Raw genomic sequence first — 16,286 nt, 5'->3', positions numbered from 1 at the left:
GAGACAGCATGGACGTCAGTACTGACTGTCCATGCTGTACTCCCAGATGTGCAGCCAGCGCTGCCTTTAAAACAAACTTCAAGGGCTCTTCATAGTCCCCCTCTGCATAGTGCCTCCGACTCCGAGCCAGACACCGACGAAACTGAGATGCCTTGGCCCGGGGGCGGGGTATAGGAGAGGGACCCAGATGCATCCTGGGAGGCTGAAAACTTTAACTCTGTGGTGCCTGAAGACTGACGTCATCACCTATACCCCAAGGTATCCTGTGGATACCCTATGGACCCTGCAGTAGAAAGTTATCCTCTGATGTCTTGTTCAACAAAGCGAAGTGAAGCTGCACCTGTATAGTCCAGGAAAGCCTCATATATTTATCATAGAGTAGCAAGATGCATAATATTTCACAGTCGGGAACTTACAAGGGCGATGTCACCTAAAATGACGTGATGATGAGTCCAACCTCTAATATAATATAACCAAACACCACATAGCATAAGTTATGTGCATGCATAAAGACATATTCATAAATCCCTTCAATGGTCAGATGATAACTATTCAATTATTAAAGAAGCTTTATTTGCCAAATACTATATAAAGTACCAAACTTGTTTCAATTAAATGCTTGCATGGATCTCTGGAAGTTGGAAAGCAATCCAGAAAAAAATATGCATCTGATTCATAGATAATATGCTTGTATAAAATCAAGTGTTTTATGCTTATTCTTGGTTAATATAGAATTTGAAAAATAATATAATAAAAAATGTAGAAAGCTATAAACTACAGGAAATCCCAGATGCTTTTTTAGCATTCAGCTCAGAAATTCTAAATAATTATTTTAAAACTGGTTTTCTCATAGTGGCTTTTTCATGGTAGACTGTGACCTCCCCTCCTTGTAGTTACTACAGATGCATCGGGCCACACCAGATGTTTGTTCAATGTGATGCCAAGAGTCCGCCTCAAACAAGACCAGATAAAGGTTTAAAGAAAAAGGAGTCCAAGCATCTATTTCTAAAGCTACAGTGAGAACTTTCCCATGCCTTAATTGTGTTAATTAAAATAGTTGTGATTAGCAAAGGATTTAAAGTGCCAATAAACTGGACTTGTTATAATGCAAATATAATTTTTCAAGAACCTCTTTGGTCTTTCCTATGCTGGACAAGTGTCCTCATAAGTTCTGTGTCTTAATGACCTTAGCTAAGAAAGGGGCATCTACTGGGAAGAGAATTATTTGATAAATTACCCAAATAAAAAGGATGAGAAGAAAAACGTACACATTAGCAAACATTTTGAGTTTCCACACATGGTGGAGGAAGATTTATCCCTTAAGTGATTATCATAAAAGAAAAGTGTTGCAAAGACAAGGAATTTGGATGTGTGATAATAAAATCTGTAAATACTTATTGGACAATAGGGGAGATGTATGAAGCCTTGTAAAGAGATAAAGTGGACAAGTTGCCCAAAGCAACCAATCAGCTTCCGTCATTTCATAGTCTGTGCCACATAAATGATGGTTAGAAGCTGATTAGTTGCTTTGAGCAACGCCTCCACTTTATATCTCTCCAATGCTTGATACATTTCCCCCTTTGTGAGGAGTGTCTTGTTTTTATTCCTATGTTTTACTATAAAAATGTTTTGTACAATTCTCATTCCTCATCTATTATGTCAATTGTAATGCCCTCTAATTATTATTAGTAGTTATGGACCCGCTGTCCTCCCCCTCGCTCCCACTCTACACCCACTTTCCACCCATTCCATCTTGCTCTCCGCCCTCTCCCTCCCACTCTCCGCCTTTCTCTATCCCTAATCTCCTCCTCCATTCCTGGTCTTCTTCTTTCCCATCGCGTGCGTGCACGTCACACCTAATGGCATGCGCAGTGTGACATGAATGCGCCACTGCTGCCATTAGGTCATCACGCAAATGTACATGATGATCTAATTTAGATTAGGCTCCAAACTTATAAAAATACATTTGCTCTGTACAGCATTGTGGAAGATTTTTTTTTTTTTTTTATTAAAAAAACCCAACAAGGATTGAAGTATTTTCTTTTTTATACCGTTTCTGGATTGTTTTTTCTTTGCTATGCCATTTCCAGAGTTTCCTGTTCACAGCTATGTCCATTTGAAACAACTTTTTGACTAGTATGCACATCATTCATTATGTCACTCTACAAAAATAATGTAGGGAGTCCATGAAGTTGATGCATCAGTGGTTACTGACATCAGAGCCGTAGCTAGACTTTTTGGTGCCCTGTGCCAGAAAGAGCATTGGCGCCCCCCTCATTTTTCAAAGGAACATAATGCACCCAAAAATAGGGAATGTACTCATGGGGAAGGGCCAGGGAAGAGATAGGAGAGGACAGGAGATGCCGGGGATGAAATAAGAGGAAGCTACAAGTGAGAATGGTAATAAACAGAAATCTGACAGGCCCAAACAGCGCCCCCTGACCTGTGGTGCCCTGTGCGATGGCACTGGCCACCCTACCCTAGCTACGGCCCTGAACAACATGTGCATGACAGGAAAAAACAAAAGGTGTGCAGTTTTATAAATTTATTCTAATTTTGTGAGTCAGCCTAACATTCTAGGGACAAATATTTGCTGTATATCATTATATGCTAATTAATATGTTCCACATAATTTAGCATTTACTATGTAATACCACATCTACATCATGTGTATTATGTTATACATTCATCAGTGCTAATTTTGTTGATGGAAATTTTGACTAAAAGTAATGGTCGACGACATTTACATGAGATCTAAATTGTAACGATAACAAATATAAACATTTTAATAACGAAAATTACAACAAAATCTGTGTTCACTTTTAAATAAGTGACTAAGATTAAAACAAAATTTTAAATCCTTGTCAAAATTAACACTGATACTACATACACTCATTTCTATTATTGAAGTAGGGTTATTTAAAATTTTTAAAGAACAAGTATGTGTGCTAGAAAATAATGATGGGCTATGTGAAGGAAATATGATTGTGTATTGCACTTGTTCTAACAAACTTAAGGCATTAATTTGTATATGATATATGGGAGTATTATGGTAAATCTGTATGTAACACATTCTCACTCAGCCTACTGAGCCTAGATTACTAAACACATAGTTAAAGATATGCGGACTCAGTAAAATCCATTACAGTATCAAAACTGTTTGCAAAAATGATGACTAAAACATTGACTAAAATTATACTAAAATGAAAACTGAGGCCCACTGAATAAATCTTGACTAAAACAAAGCAAAAAACTAAATTGAAAATCCTTGTCAAAATTGATTCACATATTTTTCCATAATTCAGCAATAGCATTAAGTTAAAAAGTGTTATTTCACCTTGTACATATTGTTTCATTTCAAACTGAATAGGAAGCTTTGAAACACCTTGGATGTTCTAAAACACAAAATGTATTAATCACATTTATGGTGCATACACACGATCAGATTTTTCCTTCAGATATGAACGATAACGATTTAAAAATCGTTCAGTCGTTCATATCTGAAGGAAAATCGTTCATATCTGACATGCCTGAACGATGGACGATCAACGATGCGCGTTCCCGTTTGTCAGATAACAATATCTGACATCTGATGGGTTTGCAGTCAGACTTGGACGATTCCATTCATTTTAATGCAGTCAAAAATCGTTCAATCGTTCAAATCGTTCAAAACTTTGGTAAAATCGTTCAATCGTTCAGTCGTTCATCTGACAAATCTGACAAGTCTGACAAATCTGACTGTGTGTATGCTCCATTAAACTGATTAAAGAAGATTTCCAACAATATTGTGTAACTGATTATCATTTCAGCCTGTCTATGAAATAAAATAATAGGTTTAGTTAAAGGGCTGCTATGGATTTGTACTCTCTGTTATGTTCATTGTACAGAGCTGCAGAAATGTTGGAGACCATCATGAAATATAAATATATAAATATTAAATAAAATCAGTCATTTATAGTATAATCTGTTAATAGCTGTTAAACACTACTGCCTAACAAATGTGACAGAGCTGGTACATAGCTAATTGTCTCAGGGCCCCAGTACATAATATTATCTAAGACCCTCTTTCCTACAGGCTGTCTGTCTTTCTGTAGCCTTTCTGTAATATGAACCTTGTTTTTTGTCACTCTCCTTCATGTCTGCTCTATCCATAGACCATATAGGGTCACAGCTGGCATTCCGGGGCAGTTACCTTGGTTAACAAAGCGAATCCTATAAAAAGTTATTGTGCCAGAGTTTAACTAGTTTTGTGGAGGAGAAAGACCTACTTAAAAGATCTGCCGTGGCAAGCTGACAAGTTGTAAGTAGAAATGAAAGGCAGTGTATTATTCATTCTGTGTAACATTAATACATTTTGCATGATTGCATAAACCCCATAACCTTCCAAATGCTTATGCTAAAAAATTGGGTTACATTCTCTTAATTTTTGAATGGTGATGACCCAATTGCCCAATATCTGGGGTCTAGAAGAACTGCCACTGTAGAGAAACCGCACTATAGATGAGACTTCATTATGCCCTACTACCCTACGACTTAATAACAGAAAATGGCATCAGTCACCCACCTCCCCTCCAACAACAGCAGAATTATAGTTTTTTATTTTATTATATACACCATTCACTTACAGGATGCTTTGCTGAAAGCCTGCCACTTACAGTACCAGTCTGGTTCCATGTGGGAGACACACAACCCTAACAGACATTAATGTTTGGTTATTGTAATTGTAAGTGGATTTGTCTTCAATTAAATATATTTACAATGGAGATGAGCAATATAAATACAGTGGAATGTTCTGATTCTTAGCAACTTTAACCACAAGATCTAGCAAATGTGTAAATTAATGTATTTTCAGCAGCCTGATTGATGCACTGTAGCAGAAATGTGATTATGGTACAGTATGTATATTAATTTACATGCAGATTTTTTTAAAATTTCTTCCAACTATAGGGGCTCATTCTGAGTCGCACACAAAGTTGTTGTCAAGGGTGGATTAAGGGCCACATGGGCCTGGAGCTGAACATGTTCAAGGGCCTATTATAAGAAGCAGGGTAGCTGTGACCAATGCTCTGTGGGTGTGTGCAGCCCCACTGTCTCCCTAAATACAGAAAAATAATAATTTTGAGAGTAGCCCAGAAATAATTGTTTAATACTTATGATTTATGGCAACTGTGTGGCCAGCTAGGCAGCTGGCCATCATCATCCTGCCATGAAGATGGGCTTATTTTTATGTGGAGGCCTGGAGCTGTAGCTCCATGCGCCACATTGTTAATCTGGTCCTGGTTGTTGTAGTTGTGGACAGTCGCAGAAGCCTGGTCTACTACCTTATGTGAGAATCCATAGGGGTAATGTAGGGGATTCGTGCCTCTGCAAATGAAAACCCATTGACTTTGAGCCGGTCCCCAAAACAGTCATCAATAATATCGGCACTTGCAGCATACCCATACTACTGTAGGTGCAAGAGAGCCATCAGAAACAGGCCTCCCTTCCCCGTATGTATGAAACTCCCATGGTAATCACACAAGTTATGGCAGTTCCGTACGCTTGAATTGTTGCCTTGTTCCCAAAATACCCAATTTTAATGAAATCACGGATATGACAGATCTGACCGAGTTCCGCACGGTGCAGAGTAGGATGGAGATATGCAAAAATGTGTACATTTGTATCTGCCCATGCGCTGTTTGCAAAAACTCTCTTTTTGCTTCTGTGCACAGAGATCTGTCTGGCTCCCCATCAGCCCCATTATTAGGAGTATATAGATAACACATTAAAAATCTTGTTGCAAGTATTGTCAATAGTTTTAAATGTCCAAAGTTTAATGTATTTCAATTAAAAAACTACAATAAATTGCATAAGGCCCTGTCGCATGTTTGAAAATATTAATTACTGTTTTCTTAACTGATTGCTTAGCTACATAAATAAAATAAAAAAAATTCAAAAAATGCTATATTTATTTTTCATTTTATCAAAGGGCAAAAGGCCAATACTGGATTTATTTAATCCACAAAATCCACCATAATTCACTGTAATACATTCAATTATCCTTGTCTACCTTGGTGATACATGACCAAAGTCCATCGACAAATGTAGATTTTATTTTTTGTACCTAAGATAGATAGCATTAAGACTTTCACAATTATGTGAAAAACAGCACTGAGAATAAAATGTTTATATCAGCTCAAAATAACAGCAGAAACATACACAACTAATGCCATATGAAGATTGACTAATTATAAGAATTATAATTTAAAATTATATATTAGTTCTTGGACATGGAATTAGAGACTTTAGTTCACAGAAGATTAAAGGAAAAGAACAATGGGAAAAAGATCAAAATGACTGATCCTGAATGCTGCATTTGGATACAATACATATTATTTATTTTAGTTTGTCATTAAATTATATTGTTCAAAACTGATGTTTTGTTGTTGTTGTTGTTGTTGTTGTTGTATAACTGTATACATTTGACATTTAACAAAGTGAAGAATAATTCCTTACCAAAAAGCCATTTGATAAACTTACTTGTCTGAATTGTAAAATAATTCTGGGCAGTGGATGCAGATCTTCAAGTTGATGCAACTAAAAATATAAATGGTCAAATTGACAAAATATTTGCAGAAATGAAGGACAGTGGGGCTGATTCAGCAGCGTACTCAATTGCAATTACGTATGCAGATCGGGTGATTGTTAACCACTGCGCATGCACCGCACTGCGATTACAGACGCACTGAGGAATCCATCGCAATGTGAGTGACAGGCTGTGAGCGTTTGGGAGTGGTGATGGGGGAGTGGTTGGAAAAATGCAGGCGTGTCTGCCAATTATGTAACTAGGGTATATGGAGCCCAGGGCAAATTTAAAAATGGAGCCCCCCCTCCCTATGTGTGCACCAAAAAATGGGTGTGGTCGCAAGAGGCGTGGTCACTTAAAAATGGGCGTATCATCATGACACACACCCCTATCTCGTCACTCTGAACATTCCTTTCCATTCCATATGCACCTTAATGCAGTGCCCCATATACAGTACCCACAGTATGCAATGTCCCCAGTAATGATCCCTCTTATGCAGGTCCTCAGTAGTGCCCCCCTTATGCAGCCCACCGTTAGTTCCCCTTATACAGTGCCCCCAGTAGTGGTCCCCCATATGCAGTGCCCCATGTAGTGGTCCTCCCTATTCAGTGCCCCCAGTAGTGGTCCCCCTTATGCAGGCCTCCAGTAGTGCCCCTAGTAGTGGTCTCCCTTATGCAGGCCACCCATAGTAATCCCCCTTATGCAGTACCCCATGTAGTGGTTCCCCCTATGCAGTGCCCACTATACAGTGCCCCCAGTAGTGATCCCCCTAATGTAGGACCCCAATAGTGATCCCCCCTATCCAGTGCCCCCAGTAGTGGTCCCCCCTTATGCAGACCCCTAGTAGTGATCCCCCCCTATCCAGTACCCCTTATACAGGAGGATGCCTTCACTGATGAAAGCTGCCAAATATTATTGCGTGGTGATCAAATTTGCTGGCGCTATAAGGCAAAGAATCTTAAAATCAGATTTTTGGCACTCGGAAGCCTCTGGGAAGCCAATGACTTCAACAGAAAAGGAGGAGGAAAAATATGAATAAAGAAGGAAAAAGTGGAAGAAGGTGTGGGTGGTGTGAGGAGGGTAAGAGAAAAAAAATAGTTGTTAGGAGTATGGGGGGAAAGTGTGTGGTGAGGGATAGATATACAGTCAGGTGCATAAATATTGGGACATTGACAGAATTTTCATATTTTGGCCTCTATTCACCACCACAATGGCTTTGAAATGAAACAAACAAGATGTGCTTTAACTGCAGACTTTCAGATTTAATTTGAGGGTAATTACATCCAAATCAGGTGAACGGTGTAGGAATTACAACGGTTTCTATATGTACCTCTCACTTTTTAAGGGGCCAAAAGTAATGGGACTATCAACTCAAAAGCTATTTCATGGACAGGTGTGGGCTATTCCCTCGTTATTTCATTATCAATTAAGCAGGTAAAAGGTCTGGAGTTGATTCTAGGTGTGACATTTGCATTTGGAATCAGTTGCTGTCGACTCTCAATATGAGATCCAAAGAGTTGTCACTATCAGTGAAGCAAGCCATCATTAGGCTGAGAAATCAAAACAAACCCATCAGAGAGAGATAGCAAAAAGGGAGGAGCAGCTGCAGAGTAAACACAGGAAAAGAGCAGTGCACTTGTGGAGGAGGGGAAGGAGAGGTGAGAGGGAGGAGCAGCTGCAGAGTAAACACAGGAAAAGAGCAGTGCACTTGTGGAGGGGAAGGAGAGGTGAAAGGGAGGAGCAGCTGCAGAGTAAACACAGGAAAAGAGCAGTGCACTTGTGGAGGAGGGGAAGGAGAGGTGAGAGGGAGGAGCAGCTGCAGAGTAAACACAGAAAAAGAGCAGTGCACTTATGGAGGAGGGGGAAGAGAGGTGAGGGGGAGTGGCAGAGATGACATCAGGGAGTGCAGCATGTAGTTAGGGAGATCTGTGCCCCATCTGTTACTAGTGTGCAGGCACCTATGTTCTGGTGTCGTCCCTGTCCCCAAAGTACTAAGGCCCACGCTACATCCCTTGTTAAAATAAAAGTTTTCTATGAGAAGTTAAACTGTAACTTACACTGACTAATATCCAGTAATCATGTTTCATTCATATACAATAATTCACACTATATTAAATTGTGAACCAAATGTGTAGTTTATAGAATTCTATATATGTCAAAACCAACTATTTACAGTAAAGAAAATTCTATAAAAAATAAGTGACTAAAGAGGTTGCTCATGTTTCCTTTTACTGTATAATCCAAATATAAACTGATAGTGTTTATGACTAGAATGGCCCTTGTGTCAGTGCTTCTGGCAGAGGTGGGTGTGAATTTAGAAAATCATGCAGCCTGTGTTGCCACTTAATAATGGATAATAATAATAACAGCATAGAAACATAAAATTTGACGGCAGAAAAGAACCACTTGGCCCATCTAGTCTGTCCCTTCTTTACCTTTTGGTAACCTCAACACTATTTGATCCTCAGTTCTTTGTAAGGATATTCTTATGCCTATCACAATCATGTTTAAATTGCTCTACTGTCTTAGGAGCTCGTTCAGACCTACTCGCTAGATGTGATCGCTTGCTCCGAGCGTATGGAAATTCGGCTAAGTGACGTCAAAGCAGCCGCTCGCAGGGCAAGTCATAAGCGCTCACACTTTGTTTTGGCGAGCGATCACTTTTTGTTTGTAGACGCCCACCAACCTGTCTAAAGATGCCCACTTGCGTACGTCATCTCCAGGAAGTTCAAGAAACCATTGGTACATTGAGCACCATCGGTTGTGATCGCAGCGCTTGAGGTTGACTATAGCCTGAAGCAAGCACTGCGAGCACTTCAGTGTATATTTCTAGCAAGTGCCATGTCCTATGATGCTGGCTGTTAATTATGCACGCCTCTGAAATGGCGTTTAAAAACTTAGGCACGCCTGCGTTTGCAACTCCACTCCCCGTTATTACTGCCCTGCCCATTACCACCCACAAACGACCTCTTTTGTCACTTATTCCTCTGAGCTGTCTTTGCAGGGCGAGCGAGCGTATCCTGATCGCTCATACTAGTTTGCGCACGCGCACTATACAAATGTGCACATTTGCAAACATCGCCAGCAATGAGCGACCGCTTGCTAGCGAGCAGGTCTGAATCAGGTCTTTAGTCTTAACCACCTCCAATGGGAGGCTATTCCACTTATCCACTACTCTTTCCGTGATGTAATTTTTCCTCAAATTTGCTTTGAACCTACTGTACCTCCCTCCAGTTTCATGTGTATTCTAAAATACTCCCCTTCCTTTGAAGAATGTCTCCCTCCCGGACCTGTTAAAAGCCTTGATATATTTAAAAGTTTCTATCATGCCCCCCTTTCCCTTCTCTGCTCCAAACTATACATTTTAAGACCTTTTAGTCTTTCCGGGTACGTTTGGTGATGTAGGTTATGCAGCATTTTAGTTGTCCTTCTTTGTACAGTCTCTAATGTATTTATATCTTTCTGGAGATATGGCCTCCAGAACTGAACACAGCATTATAGATGAGGCCGTACCAATGACCTATACAGTGGCATTATTACTTCTTTCCTTCTGCCGATTCCTCTATCTATGCAACCAAGCATCTGACTTGCCTTTTTCATTGCTTTGTTACATTGCTTACCAGGCTTTGAGTCACCATAGTGACTCCTAGATCCCTTTCCTCCTCAGTAAATTCCATTATAGTGCAGTTTATATTATAATTAGCCTTTGGGTTTTGGAAACCCAAGTGCATGATTTTGCATTTTTTGGCATTAAACTGTAGTTGCCATGTTCTTGCCCATTTCTCTAGTCTACCTAGATCCTCAATCATTTGTACTTGCATATTTTTTGTAAATGCTCACAGACAGTTATGCACCAAATAAAACATTATTATCTTTACCGTGGGCTCAGCCGTGGATGGTAAATGGCACAAGTTTGTTCGAGGAAGCTTGGTTTTACATCGCTGGTGTAAGTGCAACTTTTCAAAAAGCACCTAAACAATACACACAGCCATTGAAGAAGCTACAATGATGTAAAAGTACCAACATGATTTTAGTTTTGAGTATAGACTGAGAGAAAACTTCATTATTTCTGGTTTCTCACGTACAATACTCAAATAGTAACATTATTTACACTGTAGATTTAGCAGGAATTATTGTACAACCATTTGTTTTCTTGCGTTATCAGTCAAACTGGAACAACATACAACTGCTGTATATACCAAAGACAATGCATTGGATGAACAGAAAAAAGATATACTGTAATTCTGTGTCATTTATTTTACACTAAAATATTACCGTAGTTTAATAATGTACAGTACACAAAGCTTGTTCATTTACAGCAAAGAATGGTCCAGTGCTTCACCAGAAATCCCTTTTAGAATTATATCTGCTAAGAGGTACTGTAAGTGCAGTTGTAATTTATTTTATGACATTCCTTTGCACAAAAGTACCAGCATGATCTCTTTCTTTATCCTAAAAACTCTGGTGTACAAATTCATTTTTGGTCAGTTGTAGTAATGTTATAGTAGATGAATACGTTGAGTATTGCAGTATTTTTTATTTTTGACAAACGGTTCATGTTTCAAAATCATTTATTTAAGCAATATTGAGGATCATTTAGGTAAATAGGTATACTAATTTCATGTGCAGAAGATACGAATTTCGGTACTGATCATGTGTACCAAATATTTGTGTGCATAAATCTGCATCTAGATTTTTGTGTGTCATTGACTAGCTTCCCGTCTTGGCCCAGCTAGTGGAAGCGGAGTAATAATTGAAGGAGGCGTATCCATTGCAGGAACTGGAGGGCATGTGTAATGATATAAAATGATGATGATGACTATCAGCAGCACTATTTAGACACTTATGATTGGTGTAATATGTATGAGAACTTTGTTTACTGAGCTGAATGATATATTTGAAATAAACTGGAATGTTTAATATGTCCACCATGCCCTCTTTGACAGGTTGCCATGCTAAGAGAACAAGTGCTTCTCTAAAGGAGAACTGAAAATTAATGAATCAGAAAGTAAAAATGCACCTTGTACAGTACAAATGGGATTTGTGGCTACTTTTATATATAATGCAAAAAAAATAATTTTCGACCAAATGTAATAGGGTGAGAGTCTAGAAAATATGTTAGTTCAGCAGTAACCTCTCACACTATTACATTGGTCAGGTTGTATTTTCAAAATGGGAAAACATCAGAATGAGAGTTTAAATCGTGAGTTTTTTTGAGTCTGAAAAACATGTGAGTTTGATTGTTCTCGGACTCTAATACATTGGCTGAGTTTAAAAAGTGTGAGAGTTTTCTCTCACATTTTCTAAACTCACACCCTATTACATTTACACATATTAGAAATTTTCAACTATACAGTACATAGCGATTGTGAATGTATCCAACTAAAGACGTTTTGCAGCTGCTAATCAGCCTAATGTCTGGCTGGGTGGGAAAACTGGCCTTCAGGAATGGAGCTCACGCTCGATCTCTACTCTTAAATCATCTCTAACTAGAGCCAAGCCTGTACATTATCCAATTTACCTGGAGATTAGAAAGCATAAGATATATGGATGGGACACACATACAGACCATATGTAAGCTTCCCAATGATTCTATCATAGCATATGCATACCATCCCCATAATTTTATCATTCAGTTTTATTCGGATTATCCATGACGTTGAGAAAAGAAGAGTATGCAGTGTATTCTTGTGATCTGCAATCCGATTTCTACTCCGCTGATGCATAAGTGGCTTCCTCCGAACAGGTCTCCTTTTACATACAAGTTCACAAACGGGTCTGACTTATTGAATAGCAGTTAGAGAAGGGTATAAACCCTGAGGGTGCACAGAGCCAAAGGGAAAAGCTTGCTGGGCTGTGGGATGCCCATGGACCACCTGTTACCTGTTAAAGCTCTAGACCAGGGGTTCCCAACCACGGTCCTCAAGACACACTAACAGTCCAGGTTTTAAGGATAGCCATACTTGAGCACAGGTGCATTAATTAGTACCTCAGTTATTTTGATTTACCCATCTGTGCTTTAGCATGAATATCACTAAAACCAGGACTGTTAGTGTGCCTTGAGGACAGAGGTTGGGAATCACTGCTCTAGACAGTTCAAATATGATGCTAACATTTTTATAATTCAAACTATATTGCTCAGTTTTGGGCCAAATTTGTATTTTGTGGGAAAAAAACAAAACACATATTATGGGGGCGTGGCCTGGCAAGCAACCGGAGCAGACATCTTTTGTACAGCTCTCCTGCATCCACTTATAAAAACACCCGCCTTTTGCCCCCTTGTTGGGATTTTACTGCCTCTTTTTGCACACCCGTCCTTGCTAAGCTCTTTGTTGGCGGAGAGAGGGGATTTTAGAGCTGAGGAGGCGCATAATTGCCTGCCCGGCAAGCTGCGGCCTGGACACCACCTTCAAGCCGGGGAATCCAGTGATTGCGGCGCCCGCCCGCCTTGCAGATTCAGGAGGAGTTAGCCGCTTCCCCCCACTGCTGCACGGATCCTACTGGGGGCTGCCGTTGGGGTCCTTTCTGCCGCTTACAGCTGGGTCCTGCCCGCCGACTCTGAACCCACCCGCGGCACCCGCCCGCCCTGCTTTTTTTTTTTTGGTGGAGCCGGATGCTTCCCCTGCACTGCCACACTGACCTTACCGGCGGCTGCTGCTGGACTCATTTTCGCGGCACTGGTAACGAGCCTGCCCGTCGGCACCTGATCCTCCTGCGGCGCCCGTCCGCCTGGTAGTGGGTGACGGAGGTAGCCTCTCCCTCCCGCTGCCGCACAGACCTGAAGGTCGGCTGCTGCTCTGTTCCTCCTCACACCTCAACACTGCTTGAGTCTGCCAGCTGCCGAGGAGTCAGACGTTGCCGCTCCCATACAGCGGGTCACCATGGCCCTGACCTCCTGCATCACATAAATATCTGGAGGGGGAATCAGGTGGAGGTCATCTTCATCCATAAGGAGGATCCTTTGCCGGATTGTGGACCCCTGAGATAAGATCCTCATGATCTGGTGGCCTGTGTCGTATCTGCTGCCAGGTTCTCCTAATACACAGTGAGTGACTTTGCTTTCAGCTTTTTAAATCTTATCTTACTCTAACCTAAATACCATTACTCATACCTGGTACCATACCTGATTTTCTAATTATAAGGCTTGTATTTTCATTCCTGAGGATCTGGCTCCCCCTGGTGGCTGAAAAGAAGAATTTCACTATGTAAAATGCTAACTTCTGCCTCCTGCTCCATGCTTGCTATGTAACCATACCCTCAGGGGACTGTGACCCTTACCATCCACTTATTCATGATGATATATTAATTCCGTCTATTCCTAATGGGAAAACCAAAAAAAGATACACAGAAAAAAGATCCCAGGACGCCACGTCCTAAACCCTCCCAAACAAATCTCCGCTCATATCTTTCTATATCCCAGTCTGCCGACTCTTCTACATTGCCTTTGGAACAGATCCCAACAACCCTGTACACGATGGCTCAATCACCCCCAGCCAGTGACTTCCAATTTCAGATGTCACAATTACGAGGTGAAATTACAGAAGTCCTGACTCATGTCAGGTCACTCCCCTCCAAACAGGACATTCAGGCGCTAGAGTCCAGAATTCAGGATTCATTCCAAACCCAAATTGCCGTAGTACAGGAAGATGTCAAACAACTAGGATCTCGAGTAGTGATCCTCGAAGAGGAGAAAGATGCTGTTAATGACCAACTTTCACATCTTCATACCTTGATCTCCCAACAGTCCTCGTCCATGCAACTTCTCCAATCTAAACTCGATGACCTTGACAACAGAGGGCGCAGAAATAATATACGGATCAGGGGTCTTCCAGAAGATGTTCCACCATCTGGCCTGCTCGATGCCTTGAACAAAATCTTTGGTGAATTACTTAACCTGGACCCTAGTGAATCTATTGAGTTTGACCGGGCACATAGAGCACTGCGTCCTAGGGGTCTGGCGTCCGACTATCCGAGAGATGTTATATGTAGACTTCATTATTTTTCACAGAAAGAGGATATACTTCGCAAAGTCCGTACCCTAGAAGGAGTGGAGTTCAATGGTACGACCCTGCAGATATTTCCAGACCTTTCTTGGCGCACTCTCCAACAACGTCGATTGGTGAAGCCCTTGACAGAATCTCTTCGTAAACATGATCTTAAATACAGATGGGGCTTTCCTTTCTCTCTCCAAGTATCTCATGCTGGCAAGTCTGTGTCTCTCCAAACGCCTTTAGATTTACCGGATTTCTGCTCTTCTTTGGGTATAGATCCTGTTGCTCTCCCGGATTGGCAAGCCTTTCTGTCACCATCTCCGACTACTCAAGGTCAGCCAAAACGAGATCAATGGCGTACAGTGCAGAAACAACAGAAGAAAGCCAAAGGCAATAATTCTACAACCAACACTGATCCCACCTGAAGTTGGACAATTAAACTATTATGCTCTAACCGTTTACTCTTGTATTTCTAATGTTGACTATCTGTATACTCGAGTTTCATTGTTTCTCCTTCCATGAAAGATATTAGGAATTGGTTTTCCCTCCCTATATTTTTCCCTTTACTGGAAATTTACACTGAATGTTTTTTATTTTTATATATTGTCGGAATGTTATGTATCACTTAAGACTCTAATTTAATGCATTTAGGATGTTTTGTGTCACTACCCTCCCCTGTGTGTCCCCTGACGCTAAATTTTTTTCCCGTGACATGGGAACCCCGGTGGTCCCTCTTTTGTCCGGTAGCGGTTTTTTGACACTGTTTCTTGCCATATTGTGTATGTATGTGATTGATCTACAAATCTATTATTGTTTTTCCCCCCCTTCTTTTTATGTTTCTTTTCTTTTTTGTTTTTTTAATTTTCATTTTTTGCTGCTATTATTGTTATTGCTGCTTCTAACCAAGTCCCTTCTGATGCTCAATTTGCGCCCTAGTCTTCCTCCCTCATGGCTGCCCCATTCCGTATAGTATCCATTAACGCAAGAGGGTTGAATGTACCCGAGAAACGAGCCCAAGCCTTACGATCCTTCCATTCTGAGGGTGCGGATGTGGTTCTCGTACAGGAGACCCACTTTCGCCACTCTTCTACTCCTATGAAGCTAAGTAATTACTGGTACCCTACAGCATTTTACTCAAATTTCTCCTTATCTAAGTCTAAAGGTGTCGCCATTTTGTTTGCAAGACATCTGACAATTGTGGACCAGGAGGTACACTGCCTCGAGGAGGGGAGGGGTTTATTGGTCAAATGTTCCATTTTCAATCATCTCTTTACTTTTGTCAATATTTACGCCCCTAATCATAGTCAGCCTTCCTTCCTCGAGAGGGTTCTGGACAGGGTGGATGAGCTTCAGCAGGGAACTCTGATAGTCGGGAGTGACTTCAACTGGACCCTTGATCCCTCTCAAGATACCTCGACGGGCTCCTCCTCCGTCCCGCACCGATCGTTGAGAAAGGTAAGGCGCTTGCTACATGCTCACCAGTTGTCTGATATCTGGAGTTTGTTTCACCCTTCTGACAGGGACTACTCTCATTATTCTAGCTGCCACCGATCCTACTCTAGAATTGATTATATATTCATTGGCCACCGTCACCTCCATCTCGTACAGGATTCCTCGATAGGCGTAACTACATGGTCAGATCATGCCCCTATTACTGTTGATCTTTCTCTCGCCCCCTCTATTCCTCTCTTTAGAACATGGCGTTTCAATGAATCATTGCTAACTGACGA

At 40.8% G+C, this 16,286-nt stretch overlaps 1 protein-coding gene across 1 annotated transcript in view; it reads right to left on the bottom strand.

Moving 5' to 3' along the window:
* POLN (DNA polymerase nu) overlaps positions 1–16,286 on the bottom strand; it is a 208,292-nt gene that overhangs the window by 107,196 nt on the left and 84,810 nt on the right. Inside the window, exons 14-18 of the mRNA XM_088454950.1 lie at positions 10,444–10,536; positions 6,520–6,576; positions 6,050–6,103; positions 4,626–4,691; positions 3,338–3,395 (exon numbers count right to left, since the gene is read on the bottom strand). Coding sequence (XP_088311076.1) covers positions 3,338–3,395; positions 4,626–4,691; positions 6,050–6,103; positions 6,520–6,576; positions 10,444–10,536 — 328 coding nt within the window. The remainder of the gene's footprint in view (positions 1–3,337; positions 3,396–4,625; positions 4,692–6,049; positions 6,104–6,519; positions 6,577–10,443; positions 10,537–16,286) is intronic.

The sequence above is a fragment of the Taudactylus pleione genome, unplaced genomic scaffold (assembly GCF_031769625.1).
Source record: "Taudactylus pleione unplaced genomic scaffold, aTauple2 ptg000638l, whole genome shotgun sequence".
Lineage (NCBI taxonomy): Eukaryota > Metazoa > Chordata > Amphibia > Anura > Myobatrachidae > Taudactylus > Taudactylus pleione.
Note: the sequence above shows the minus strand (reverse complement) of the source record. Positions and strands in the feature narration are given on the sequence as shown.